Below are 15,109 nucleotides of genomic sequence, written 5' to 3'. Positions count from 1 at the left end.
AAGGGGCTTATGCTGGAAGGGTGGCATACCGCCACAAATGATCGTTTAGGAAAAATTAAAATGGGTATTTGTTATGCACAATATTACTTACGAAGTCTGTGTTAGAGATCATTATTGGATATCAGAAGTTAGAGATAATTTTTTGGAATAAATGTAATAATAGTGATCATTTGATAAACATGTTAGGGAGATAAACACTTTGAGATTCTTCAACTGAGTAGTTAATATAACATATAGAAACATATTTAATCCAAAAGATCTAATCCTATGGGTATGAGCTCAATTATATTAATTAACCACTCATTCCTCTTATCATTAGTGCACAACGATTTAACAATTTCTCATTATGTGATTATATATAATTCATAATATATATATATATTCTCAGAGCTAAATAATTTTCACCAAAACCAGATTTTACTTAAGATTTCAAACCAATTTTTATCCTTGAAAGCAATGTTATCTTTATTTTGTGAGCACACATCACATTTTAGAAAGAACTTTAAGAAATAAACTTTTGTATCGCCGCACAATCTCTCTTCAATTATAAGGCGGGTTTTTTTTTTTTTTTAAATGCTCCTTTCTTTCATTTGCCTGCTTCATGTTGTAGTAGCTTTGTTTTTTAGAATATAATTTAATTAAATTTTATCATGTCTGTCTATATAATGTCATATCCCCGCCATCAATCTGATTAATTTAATGAACTTTTCCCATTTAAATTACCTCTATCTTCTTATTTTTCTTGCCTATGTTAGGCAATATAAAGAAAAGCTAATTGACTCAATAATTATATGTGAATTGTAGGTTGCCTTTTTTAACTTGGAGACAATATTCATCAATGGCACAAATAACTTGAAGATGTTGTGGCACAACCAACTCGTTTCAGATTCCATTTGCAAAATAAAAAAATTGCATGTTGGCAGTTGTAAAAATTTAATGAACGTTTTTTCTCCTAATATGTTGAGAAGACTCCAAAATCTTGAAGAATTAAAGATAAAGGATTGCGATTCGGTAGAAGAGGTATTTGAGGTTAGAGGGGAAAATGTCGATGAAATATGTGATAAGGGATCTACTCAGTTGAGACGCCTGACTTTAAGCAATTTACCGAAACTTAAGCATGTATGGACTTCAGATCCTAAAGCAATTTTAACATTTCAAAATCTGCATAAAGTTAAAGTTTCGAGATGTAAAACTTTGAAAAGTCTTTTTCCAGTCTCGGTGGCCAAAAGTCTTGAACATCTTGAGAGTCTATGTATAAATGACTGTGGATTACTGGAGGAAATTGTTGCTTTGGAAGAAGGCTTGGAAACAATGACTAAGTTTGTGTTCCCACAAATAACCTCTCTAACTCTAAAATCACTGCCTGAACTCAAATGTTTCTATCCTGGAAAGCACACTTTAGAGTGGCCATCATTGAAAAGTTTGACGATATCTGAATGTGAGAAAGTGAGGATTGTTGCTTTGAATGAATTAAGCTTCACAGAAACAGATGAGTTAGGCGATCATGTTCCAGTTCAGCAGCCCCTCTTTCTCATTGAAAAGGTATGAATTTCTCCTTGTCTTTTTGTTAACATGGATATGACACTCAGTGTAATTATCTTAAAATAATCCAAGAAATTAAAATTAATTACAATTTGTTAATACTTAAGAAACTACTTGGCTTACAAGAAAACAAAAAATTAACATAAAGACTAGTCGGACTACATATAACGTAGTTGGATTATAGGATCCTATTTTCTACCTATACCACAATTGTGTTGAAGCTATACATACTAACTTTTAGATGAGCAATTTTCCTATTAGTCACTAATTAATTTTCATATTAGCACATATTAAACCAATCTTCGTATTAGTCACTAATTAATTTTCTTTGTGTACGTCAAATTATATGCTAATCATATCCTTTTTTATTTTATTAATTAACTTATTTTATCATTTGTAATATATTTAGAATGTTTAAATTAGATTGTTTAATTACTAATGTTAAGGTCCAAACTAATGCCTTAATCGGAGATAAGTGTGCAATGGGTTTATTCTGGTGGGATGGCACACTACCACAAATCATCATTTGGAAAACACCAAAATGGGTAGACGAGATTTTGCCCAAAACAAGATTTTACTTAAGAAATTCAATTGTTTTGTTTTTAAATCTTTGAAAGCAATATTTTTATCTAAATCTCGCGAGCACAGACATCACATTTTAGAAAGAACATGAAGAAATACACTTACTGTCTGCCTCTCAATCTCTCTTCATTAAAGCCTGGTTAATTTGTGTTTCTTTTCACCCATTTCTTTTATTAGTTTCTTCCATGTCCTACTTGCTTGATGGTTTTTTGGAATTTAATTTAATTAACTTTTCCCATGTTTGTCTCTATGCCTTATTCCCAACAATAATCTTCTTCTTCTCAACTACTTTTTGCAATATAAAGGAATATTATTGACTCAATTGATATGTGAGAATTGCAGGTTGCCTTCTTTAACTTGGAGACAATATTCATCAATGGCATAAATAACTTGAAGATGTTGTGGCACAACCAACTCGTTTCAGATTCCATTTGCAAAATAAAAAAGTTGCATGTTGGCAGTTGTAAAAATCTGATGAATGTTTTTCCTCTTAATATGTTGAGAAGACTCCAAAATCTTGAACAATTAAAGATAGAGGATTGCGATTCGGTAGAAGAAGTATTTGAGGTTAGAGGGGAAAATGTTGACGAAATATGTGATAAGGGATCTACTCAGTTGAGATATCTGACTTTATTCAATTTACCGAAACTTAAGCATGTATGGACGTCGGATCCTGAAGCAATTTTAACATTTCAAAATTTATGTCTAGTTTATGTTTATAGATGTAAAACTTTGAAAAGTCTTTTTCCAGTCTCGGTGGCCAAAAGTCTTGAACAACTTCATAGTCTAAATATAGTTGATTGTGAATTAGTGGAGGAAATTGTTACTTTGGAAGAAGGCTTGGAAACAATGACTAAGTTTGTGTTCCCACAAATAACCTCTCTGACTCTTCAATCACTGCCTGAACTCAAATGTTTCTATCCTGGAAAGCACACTTCAGAGTGGCCATCATTGAAAAGTTTGATGATATTTGAATGTGACAAAGTGAGGATTGTTGCTTCGAATGAATTAAGCTTCAAAGAAACAGATGAGTTAGGCGATCATGTTCCAGTTCAGCAGCCCCTCTTTCTCATTGAAAAGGTATGAATTTCTACTTGTCTTTTTGTTAACATGGATATGACACTCAGTGTAATTATCTTAAAATAATCCAAGAAATTAAAATTAATTACAATTTGTTAGTACTTAAGAAACTAGTTGGCTTATAAGAAAGCAAAAAATTAACATAAAGACTAGTCGGACTACATATAACGTAGTTGGATTATAGGATCCTATTTTCTACCTATACCACAGTTGTGTTGAAGCTATACATACTAACTTTTAGATGAGCAATTTTCCTATTAGTTACTAATTAATTTTCGTATTAGCACATATTAAACCAATCTTCGTATTAGTCACTAATTAATTTTCTTTGTCTACGTCAAATTATGCTAATCATATCCTTTTTTATTTTCTTAATTAACTTATTTTATCATTTGTAATATATTTAGAAAGTTTAAATTAGATTGTTTAATTACTAATGTTAAGGTCCAAACTAATGCCTTAATCGGAGATAAGTGTGCAATGGGTTTATTCTGGTGGGTGGCACACTACCACAAATCATCATTTGGAAAACACCAAAATGGGTAGACGAGATTTTGCCCAAAACAAGATTTTACTTAAGAAATTCAATTGTTTTGTTTTTAAATTTTTGAAAGCAATATTTTTATCTAAATCTCGCGAGCACAGACATCACATTTTAGAAAGAACATGAAGAAATACACTTACTGTCTGCCTCTCAATCTCTCTTCATTAAAGCCTGGTTAATTTGTGTTTCTTTTCACCCATTTCTTTTATTAGTTTCTTCTATGTTCTACTTGCTTGATGGTTTTTTGGAATTTAATTTAATTAACTTTTCCCATGTTTGTCTCTATGCCTTATTCCCAACAATAATCTTCTTCTTCTCAACTACTTTTTGCAATATAAAGGAATATTATTGACTCAATTGATATGTGAGAATTGCAGGTTGCCTTTTTTAACTTGGAGACAATATTCATCAATGGCATAAATAACTTGAAGATGTTGTGGCACAACCAACTCGTTTCAGATTCCATTTGCAAAATAAAAAAGTTGCATGTTGGCAGTTGTAAAAATCTGATGAATGTTTTTCCTCCTAATATGTTAAGAAGACTCCAAAATCTTGAAGAATTAAAGATAGAGGACTGCGATTCGGTAGAAGAAGTATTTGAGGTTAGAGGGGAAAATGTTGACGAAATATGTGATAAGGGATCTACTCAGTTGAGATATCTGACTTTATTCAATTTACCGAAACTTAAGCATGTATGGACTTCAGATCCTGAAGCAATTTTAACATTTCAAAATCTGCTTAAAGTTAAAGTTTCTAGATGTAAAACTCTGAAAGTCTTTTTCCAGTCTCGGTGGCCAAAAGTCTTGAACAACTTGAGAGTCTAGATATAGATGATTGTGAATTAGTGGAGGAAATTGTTACTTTGGAAGAAGGCTTGGAAACAATGACTAAGTTTGTGTTCCCACAAATAACCTCTCTGACTCTAAAATCACTGCCTGAACTCAAATGTTTCTATCCTGGAAAGCACACTTTAGAGTGGCCATCATTGAAAAGTTTGACGATATCTGAATGTGAGAAAGTGAGGATTGTTGCTTTGAATGAATTAAGCTTCACAGAAACAGATGAGTTAGGCGATCATGTTCCAGTTCAGCAGCCCCTCTTTCTCATTGAAAAGGTATGAATTTCTACTTGTCTTTTTGTTAACATGGATATGACACTCAGTGTAATTATCTTAAAATAATCCAAGAAATTAAAATTAATTACAATTTGTTAGTACTTAAGAAACTAGTTGGCTTATAAGAAAGCAAAAAATTAACATAAAGACTAGTCGGACTACATATAACGTAGTTGGATTATAGGATCCTATTTTTTACCTATACCACAGTTGTGTTGAAGCTATACATACTAACTTTTAGATGAGCAATTTTCCTATTAGTCACTAATTAATTTTCATATTAGCACATATTAAACCAATCTTAGTATTAGTCACTAATTAATTTTCTTTGTCTACGTCAAATTATGCTAATCATATCCTTTTTTATTTTCTTAATTAACTTATTTTATCATTTGTAATATATTTAGAAAGTTTAAATTAGATTGTTTAATTACTAATGTTAAGGTCCAATCTAATGCCTTAATCGGAGATAAGTGTGCAATGGGTTTATTCTGGTGGGTGGCACACTACCACAAATCATCATTTGGAAAACACCAAAATGGGTAGACGAGATTTTTCCCAAAACAAGATTTTACTTAAGAAATCCAATTGTTCTGTTTTTAAATTTTTGAAAGCAATATTTTTATCTAAATCTCGCGAGCACAGACATCACATTTTAGAAAGAACATGAAGAAATACACTTACTGTCTGCCTCTCAATCTCTCTTCATTAAAGCCTGGTTAATTTGTGTTTCTTTTCACCCATTTCTTTTATTAGTTTCTTCTATGTTCTACTTGCTTGATGGTTTTTTGGAATTTAATTCAATTAACTTTTCCCATGTTTGTCTCTATGCCTTATTCCCAACAATAATCTTCTTCTTCTCAACTACTTTTTGCAATATAAAGGTATATTATTGACTCAATTGATATGTGAGAATTGCAGGTTGCCTTTTTTAACTTGGAGAAAATATTCATCAATGGCATAAATAACTTGAAGATGTTGTGGCACAACCAACTCGTTTGAGATTCCATTTGCAAAATAAAAGAGTTGCATGTTGGCAGTTGTAAAAATCTAATGAACGTTTTTCCTCCTAATATGTTGAGAAGACTCCAAAATCTTGAAGAATTAAAGATAAAGGATTGCGATTCGGTAGAAGAGGTATTTGAGGTTAGAGGGGAAAATGTTGATGAAATATGTGATAAGGGATCTACTCAGTTGAGACGCCTGACTTTAAGCAATTTACCGAAACTTAAGCATGTATGGACTTCAGATCCTGAAGCAATTTTAACATTTCAAAATCTGCTTAAAGTTAAAGTTTCTAGATGTAAAACTCTGAAAAGTCTTTTTCCAGTCTCGGTGGCCAAAAGTCTTGAACATCTTGAGAGTCTATGTATAAATGATTGTGGATTATTGGAGGAAATTGTTACTTTGGAAGAAGGCTTGGAAACAATGACTAAGTTTGTGTTCCCACAAATAACCTCTCTGACTCTTCAATCACTGCCTGAACTCAAATGTTTCTATCCTGGAAAGCACACTTCAGAGTGGCCATCATTGGAAAGTTTGATGATATCCAAATGTGACAAAGTGAAGATTGTTGCTTCGAATGAATTAAGCTTCACAGAAACAGATGAGTTAGGCGATCATGTTCCAGTTCAGCAGCCCCTCTTTCTCATTGAAAAGGTATGAATTTCTACTTGTCTTTTTGTTAACATGGATTTGACACTCAGTGTAATTATCTTAAAATAATCCAAGAAATTAAAATTAATTACAATTTGTTAGTACTTAAGAAACTAGTTGGCTTATAAGAAAGCAAAAAATTAACATAAAGACTAGTCGGACTACATATAACGTAGTTGGATTATAGGATCCTATTTTTTACCTATACCACAGTTGTGTTGAAGCTATACATACTAACTTTTAGATGAGCAATTTTCCTATTAGTCACTAATTAATTTTCATATTAGCACATATTAAACCAATCTTCGTATTAGTCACTAATTAATTATCTTTGTCTACGTCAAATTATGCTAATCATATCCTTTTTTATTTTCTTAATTAACTTATTTTATCATTTGTAATATATTTAGAAAGTTTAAATTAGATTGTTTAATTACTAATGTTAAGGTCCAAACTAATGCCTTAATCAGAGATAAGTGTGCAATGGGTTTATTCTGGTGGGTGGCACACTACCACAAATCATCATTTGGAAAACACCAAAATGGGTAGACGAGATTTTGCCCAAAACAAGATTTTACTTAAGAAATCCAATTGTTCTGTTTTTAAATTTTTGAAAGCAATATTTTTATCTAAATCTCGCGAGCACAGACATCACATTTTAGAAAAAACATGAAGAAATACACTTACTGTCTGCCTCTCAATCTCTCTTCATTAAAACCTGGTTAATTTGTGTTTCTTTTCACCCATTTCTTTTATTAGTTTCTTCCATGTTCTGCTTGCTTGATGGTTTTTTGGAATTTAATTTAATTAACTTTTCCCATGTTTGTCTCTATGCCTTATTCCCAACAATAATCTTCTTCTTCTCAACTACTTTTTGCAATATAAAGGTATATTATTGACTCAATTGATATGTGAGAATTGCAGGTTGCCTTTTTTAACTTGGAGACAATATTCATCAACGACATAAATAACTTGAAGATGTTGTGGCACAACCAACTCGTTTCAGATTCCATTTGCAAAATAAAAGAGTTGCATGTTGGCAGTTGTAAAAATCTAATGAACGTTTTTCCTCCTAATATGTTGAGAAGTCTCCAAAATCTTGAAGAATTAAAGATAAAGGATTGCGATTCGGTAGAAGAGGTATTTGAGGTTAGAGGGGAAAATGTGGATGAAATATGTGATAAGGGATCTACTCAGTTGAGACGCCTGACTTTAAGCAATTTACCGAAACTTAAGCATGTATGGACTTCAGATCCTAATGCAATTTTAACATTTCAAAATCTGCTTAAAGTTAAAGTTTCGAGATGTAAAACTTTGAAAAGTCTTTTTCCAGTCTCGGTGGCCAAAAGTCTTGAACATCTTGAGAGTCTATGTATAAATGATTGTGGATTACTGGAGGAAATTGTTGCTTTGGAAGAAGGCTTGGAAACAATGACTAAGTTTGTGTTCCCACAAATAACATCTCTAACTCTAAAATCACTGCCTGAACTCAAATGTTTCTATCCTGGAAAGCACACTTTAGAGTGGCCATCATTGAAAAGTTTGACGATATCTGAATGTGAGAAAGTGAGGATTGTTGCTTTGAATGAATTAAGCTTCACAGAAACAGATGAGTTAGGCGATCATGTTCCAGTTCAGCAGCCCCTCTTTCTCATTGAAAAGGTATGAATTTCTACTTGTCTTTTTGTTAACATGGATATGACACTCAGTGTAATTATCTTAAAATAATCCAAGAAATTAAAATTAATTACAATTTGTTAGTACTTAAGAAACTAGTTGGCTTACAAGAAAACAAAAAATTAACATAAAGACTAGTCGGACTACATATAACGTAGTTGGATTATAGGATCCTATTTTCTACCTATACCACAATTGTGTTGAAGCTATACATACTAACTTTTAGATGAGCAATTTTCCTATTAGTCACTAATTAATTTTCATATTAGCACGTATTAAACCAATCTTCGTATTAGTCACTAATTAATTTTCTTTGTCTACGTCAAATTATGCTAATCATATCCTTTTTTATTTTATTAATTAACTTATTTTATCATTTGTAATATATTTAGAATGTTTAAATTAGATTGTTTAATTACTAATGTTAAGGTCCAAACTAATGCCTTAATCGGAGATAAGTGTGCAATGGGTTTCTTCTGGTGGGGTGGCACACTACCACAAATCATCATTTGGAAAACACCAAAATGGGTAGACGAGATTTTGCCCAAAACAAGATTTTACTTAAGAAATTCAATTGTTTTGTTTTTAAATCTTTGAAAGCAATGTTTTTATCTAAATCTCGCGAGCACAGACATCACATTTTAGAAAGAACATGAAGAAATACACTTACTGTCTGCCTCTCAATCTCTCTTCATTAAAGCCTGGTTAATTTGTGTTTCTTTTCCCCCATTTCTTTTATTAGTTTCTTCCATGTTCTACTTGCTTGATGGTTTTTTGGAATTTAATTTAATTAACTTTTCCCATGTTTGTCTCTATGCCTTATTCCCAACAATAATCTTCTTCTTCTCAACTACTTTTTGCAATATAAAGGTATATTATTGACTCAATTGATATGTGAGAATTGCAGGTTGCCTTTTTTAACTTGGAGACAATATTCATCAATGGCATAAATAACTTGAAGATGTTGTGGCACAACCAACTCGTTTCAGATTCCATTTGCAAAATAAAAGAGTTGCGTGGTGGCAGTTGTAAAAATCTAATGAACGTTTTTCCTCCTAATATGTTGAGAAGACTCCAAAATCTTGAAGAATTAAAGATAAAGGATTGCGATTCGGTAGAAGAGGTATTTGAGGTTAGAGGGGAAAATGTTGATGAAATATGTGATAAGGGATCTACTCAGTTGAGACGCCTGACTTTAAGCAATTTACCGAAACTTAAGCATGTATGGACTTCAGATCCTGAAACAATTTTAACATTTCAAAATCTGCTTAAAGTTAAAGTTTCTGGATGTAAAACTCTGAAAAGTCTTTTTCCAGTCTCGGTGGCCAAAAGTCTTGAACATCTTGAGAGTCTATGTATAAATGATTGTGGATTATTGGAGGAAATTGTTGCTTTGGAAGAGGGCTTGGAAACAATGACTAAGTTTGTGTTCCCACAAATAACCTCTCTGACTCTTCAATCACTGCCTGAACTCAAATGTTTCTATCCTGGAAAGCACACTTCAGAGTGGCCATCATTGAAAAGTTTGACGATATTTGAATGTGACAAAGTGACGATTGTTGCTTCGAATGAATTAAGGTTCAAAGAAACAGATGAGTTAGGCGATCATGTTCCAGTTCAGCAGCCCCTCTTTCTCATTGAAAAGGTATGAATTTCTACTTGTCTTTTTGTTAACATGGATATGACACTCAGTGCAATTATCTTAAAATAATCCAAGAAATTAAAATTAATTACAATTTGTTAGTACTTAAGAAACTAGTTGGCTTATAAGAAAGCAAAAAATTAACATAAAGACTAGTCGGACTACATATAACGTAGTTGGATTATAGGATCCTATTTTCTACCTGTACCACAGTTGTGTTGAAGCTATACATACTAACTTTTAGATGAGCAATTTTCCTATTAGTTACTAATTAATTTTCGTATTAGCACATATTAAACCAATATTAGTCACTAATTAATTTTCTTTGTCTACGTCAAATTATGCTAATCATATCCTTTTTTATTTTCTTAATTAACTTATTTTATCATTTGTAATATATTTAGAAAGTTTAAATTAGATTGTTTAATTACTAATGTTAAGGTCCAAACTAATGCCTTAATCGGAGATAAGTGTGCAATGGGTTTATTCTGGTGGGTGGCACACTACCACAAATCATCATTTGGAAAACACCAAAATGGGTAGACGAGATTTTGCCCAAAACAAGATTTTACTTAAGAAATTCAATTGTTTTGTTTTTAAATTTTTGAAAGCAATATTTTTATCTAAATCTCGCGAGCACAGACATCACATTTTAGAAAAAACATGAAGAAATACACTTACTGTCTGCCTCTCAATCTCTCTTCATTAAAGCCTGGTTAATTTGTGTTTCTTTTCACCCATTTCTTTTATTAGTTTCTTCCATGTTCTGCTTGCTTGATGGTTTTTTGGAATTTAATTTAATTAACTTTTCCCATGTTTGTCTCTATGCCTTATTCCCAACAATAATCTTCTTCTTCTCAACTACTTTTTGCAATATAAAGGTATATTATTGACTCAATTGATATGTGAGAATTGCAGGTTGCCTTTTTTAACTTGGAGACAATATTCATCAAAGGCATAAATAACTTGAAGATGTTGTGGCACAACCAACTCGTTTCAGATTCCATTTGCAAAATAGAAGAGTTGCATGTTGGCAGTTGTAAAAATCTAATGAACGTTTTTCCTCCTAATATGTTGAGAAGACTCCAAAATCTTGAAGAATTAAAGATAAAGGATTGCGATTCGGTAGAAGAGGTATTTGAGGTTAGAGGGGAAAATGTGGATGAAATATGTGATAAGGGATCTACTCAGTTGAGACGCCTGACTTTAAGCAATTTACCGAAACTTAAGCATGTATGGACTTCAGATCCTGAAGCAATTTTAACATTTCAAAATCTGCTTAAAGTTAAAGTTTCTAGATGTAAAACTCTGAAAAGTCTTTTTCCAGTCTCGGTGGCCAAAAGTCTTGAACATCTTGAGAGTCTATGTATAAATGATTGTGGATTATTGGAGGAAATTGTTACTTTGGAAGAAGGCTTGGAAACAATGACTAAGTTTGTGTTCCCACAAATAACCTCTCTGACTCTTCAATCACTGCCTGAGCTCAAATGTTTCTATCCTGGAAAGCATACTTCAGAGTGGCCATCATTGAAAAGTTTGACGATATCTAAATGTGACAAAGTGAAGATTGTTGCTTTGAATGAATTAAGCTTTTCGAATGAATTAAGCTTCACAGAAACAGATGAGTTAGGCGATCATGTTCCAGTTCAGCAGCCCCTCTTTCTCATTGAAAAGGTATGGATTTGTACTTGTTTCTTTGTTAACATGGATATGACACTTAGTTTAATTATCCTAAAATAATCCAAGAAATAAAAATTAATAACAATTTATTATTACTTAAAAAACTAGTCTGCTTATAAAAAATCATAAAACAAATAGAATAGTCGGACTACATATAAGTAGTTGGATTATAGGAGCCTAATTTCCAGTTGTACCATAGTTGTGTTGAAGCTATACATACTAACTTTTAACTGAGGAATTTTTGCTCAAATTAACATAGCTACATGTAGCCAACCTCCAGAAAAAATATAATAATAAAATAAAATCAATAGGCTACATTAAGTAAATGCTCGGAACAAGAAATTAGATATATATTGGGTAAGTCCATGGCCACTTAATATTATATGTGTATATTGTCTAGCGGAAAAAACAATAATTTTTAGATTTCTTTTTTGGAAAATTTATGGAAGACTTAATTGAGGTGTTTAAATGATAAAACCTTATATAAAGAGATTTTCTTTCAAACTAATAAGGATTTCTTATGTGGTTATTAATGTTTTTAAATTCGAATTTTTCTAGTGGGTTCCAATTAGTTTAATTGGTAAAAAATTTTGTTCTTAAATAAGAGATTTCAGCTTAAATCTACTTACACTAAAAATCAATTTAGTATCTTGAATTGATCAATGAGACCCTTTTTTATCTTTTATTTTTCCAAAAATTAATTTTAAAATAAAACAATAAAAAACTGTGTGCATTCATGTACTCAGACTTTTGTGCTTGAGTTATGTTGTTTGGAAGCAAATCCCTTAAAAAGAAACTATAATACCTGTAAGAGGTAGTATCTTGTATAACAACTATATAGGAATGGGTTACCTTTACCTGGGAAAATGTTATATATATAATTATTACATAGGATAGTAAATGGAGATGCATCGAAGCACGTTGCTCTCCCCTCTCTAGATAGCCACTTGATTTACATACATTCAGTCCCACTTGAAATTGTTGAGAATATTATCCCAAACTTGCTTAGAGAACGCTTACTTCTGCTTTCTTTTGTTCAATACCTCTATCTTTTCCAGGATACATTCCCTAACTTGAAATCATTGGAATTGGATTGGGATGATACCAAGAATCAGACAAATGGTCAACTTTTTGGAGAGTTCTTTTGCAAACTAGAAGTTCTCAGATTGTACGGCAAAGATGATAAATTGATAGCAGTTCCTTCGGTATTTGTTGAAGGATTTCGCTATCTTAAGTCTCTTTCCGTCACTAATCTTTTCTTCGATAACGAAGGACAATACGCTGGGATGTTTGAACGTTTGACGGAGTTGAATCTATATAAAATTCCCAAGTTGATGCTTTTGTGGAAGGAAAACTCTAAACAAGGTAGGGCCCTCCAAAATTTGGAGGAACTGACAGTATCAGAATGCGGCAGATTAAAAAATTTAGTGCCGTCCTCAATGCATTTCCGAAATTTAAACACTTTGAGTGTACGGAAATGTCATGGGTTGATTAGTTTAGCGACTTCCTCGACAGTCAAAAGTTTGGTGCAACTCAAAGAATTGTATTTATATGGATGCAAAAGAATGAGAGAAATAGTCACAAACGAGGGAGAAGGTGAAGCAAGAGATGAGATTTGTTTCAATCAATTGAATGTTTTGTGGCTTTTTGATTTACCCAGTCTGAGAAGCTTCCACTCGGGTAATCGCACCATCAAATTCCCATCACTGGAAGATCTAGATGTGTCAAGATGCCCGGAAATGAAGATCTTCTCTAATGGAGTCCTAAGCATGCCGAAGCTAGAGACAGTAGGATTGGACGAAAACGAATTGGAGCCAAACAAAAGAGAACTATTACCAGAGGAAGATGTGAATAGCGCCATAAAAAGATTTTGGGAGGAAAACTATGATCCATGTGTGCAACAACTATTCACTGAGAAGGTAATGTTCTAATGCTTTTATTTTATTTAATTTTTAAAAGCATTTTCATTGGAGTAGACACAAGGAAAGTGGCATGTACTGTGGACCCAATGGTCACATTCCCTAATATCTAAGGTAACATAAGGTTATTAAATATATGCGTAACACTTGCAATTCTTAATATTGCTTTGTCACTAATGGTCGCTAATAGGTACAATGCACTGGAATAGTAAATACTTTTATAAAAAAATATGATATACATTTAATTATTAGATATTAATGAGTAAAAAGTTCCCATAAAAAAATAAATAAAAAGTTAAATTAGAGAATTCGTATGAAAGAATATAGCTAATTTAATTAAAATTTGTTAGGAGAATATCAAACCTAATTTAATCAGAGTTTGTTTGATATTGGATTTCTTTATGTATTAAATTAAAACAGTGAGTTTAACTTAGTCTTAAGTTTGGCTTCAACTTTCTAAAAAAAAAATTAAATTAAATTTTATATATGAACTTATACATCTTCTATGGTGATGAAAATGCCTATGGTGATGCAAATGCTCATCTCTCCTATACGTAATCACAAAATGACATTACTTTTTTACTTAAGCATTGTATCATTCGCTTATATCACTGAATCACTGAAATAGAAACAAAAATTTTATCTTCTTAATTTCTTATTTTTGCTTTTAAGGAATTTGGTTTGAAAAGTAATGATATTTGTTCATGTGCTTGTGGATCTTCTGACTTTGGTGTCAATTGCATGTATATTTGGTAGATAAGAAATTAAGAATGAGATTGTTTATTTGATTATGATGTAGTGTTGTGTTGTTTTGGAATTAATTTTCTTTCATCTCATGTTTCTGGATTAATTTTTCATTTGGGCCATTAATTTCAACCTCTTTTATTGTAGACTGATGCAAGCACAAGTGAGGCCGGAGAGGAAATTGGTGTTGATAACTTGAGGATGACTTAAAGGAAGATTGATCTTTTAATTTATTAATGACTCAATTCTAGAACATTATAAATAATTTATATTGTAGTTATTCAATGCAGGTTCTATTGTTAAACATGTGATATAGTGTGTGTTTGGATACCAATGAAAAATTAAAATTATTTTATTATTCAGCTTATTTTTGCTACTATTCATGGGTTCCACTGTACTATTTCAACTAACTTTTATTTTTATCTACAGTACTTTTATCTTTTACCTCTATTGGGGGGGGGGGTGATTTAGACTTTATTGGATTGGGCCAACAAGTTTGTCAGAATGTATTGGTGTGTTATGTATGTGGTTGAGACTCATATAGACTCATAGTAGCTTTGTCACAGGGCTTTGGAGCTAAGACAAGGCTATTATATAGTCCAAGAAATCATATGAAGTTTTATTAGTGAAACTGGTAGTTTCGTAGACAAATTAATGGATTGTTTTAATCCAATAGTGCATTTTGTACTCATCCTTGCTCATCTTTAAGGAGTGAAAAACATATAGTAGGATATCTAACTAATTTCATGAGAGCGAAAAACAAATACCTCTTACTCTGAAACTATGATAAACTATCAGTGGTATCAAAATAGGAGATCGAGTTTGATACCTTTATATGTAGGACCAAAGATTCATAAATAAAATTAGAACATTTACCCTATAAATAACAACTCTTTTAAGCCGTGTTGTATATATTTAGTTTCAAATTT

The 15,109-nt window shown here is 31.8% G+C and overlaps 1 protein-coding gene across 2 annotated transcripts in view; it reads left to right on the top strand.

Annotated features, from left to right (window-relative positions):
• LOC142642908 (uncharacterized) overlaps positions 1 to 15,109 on the top strand; it is a 104,886-nt gene that overhangs the window by 24,358 nt on the left and 65,419 nt on the right. Inside the window, exons 1-5 of one of the 2 annotated variants that reach the window (XM_075817349.1) lie at positions 4,570 to 4,862; positions 5,784 to 6,521; positions 7,443 to 8,180; positions 9,103 to 9,840; positions 10,756 to 11,511. In XM_075817349.1, the coding sequence (XP_075673464.1) occupies positions 5,916 to 6,521; positions 7,443 to 8,180; positions 9,103 to 9,840; positions 10,756 to 11,511 (2,838 nt within the window). In that variant the 5' untranslated portion in view covers positions 4,570 to 4,862; positions 5,784 to 5,915. Of the gene's footprint in view, positions 1 to 804; positions 1,543 to 2,466; positions 3,205 to 4,125; positions 4,863 to 5,783; positions 6,522 to 7,442; positions 8,181 to 9,102; positions 9,841 to 10,755; positions 11,512 to 15,109 lie in introns of those variants that run through there. The other variant, XR_012845771.1, reaches the window with a different exon arrangement.

This window comes from Castanea sativa, chromosome 7 (genome assembly GCF_040712315.1).
Source record: "Castanea sativa cultivar Marrone di Chiusa Pesio chromosome 7, ASM4071231v1".
In the NCBI taxonomy this organism is placed as follows: Eukaryota; Viridiplantae; Streptophyta; class Magnoliopsida; order Fagales; family Fagaceae; genus Castanea; species Castanea sativa.
Note: the sequence above shows the minus strand (reverse complement) of the source record. Positions and strands in the feature narration are given on the sequence as shown.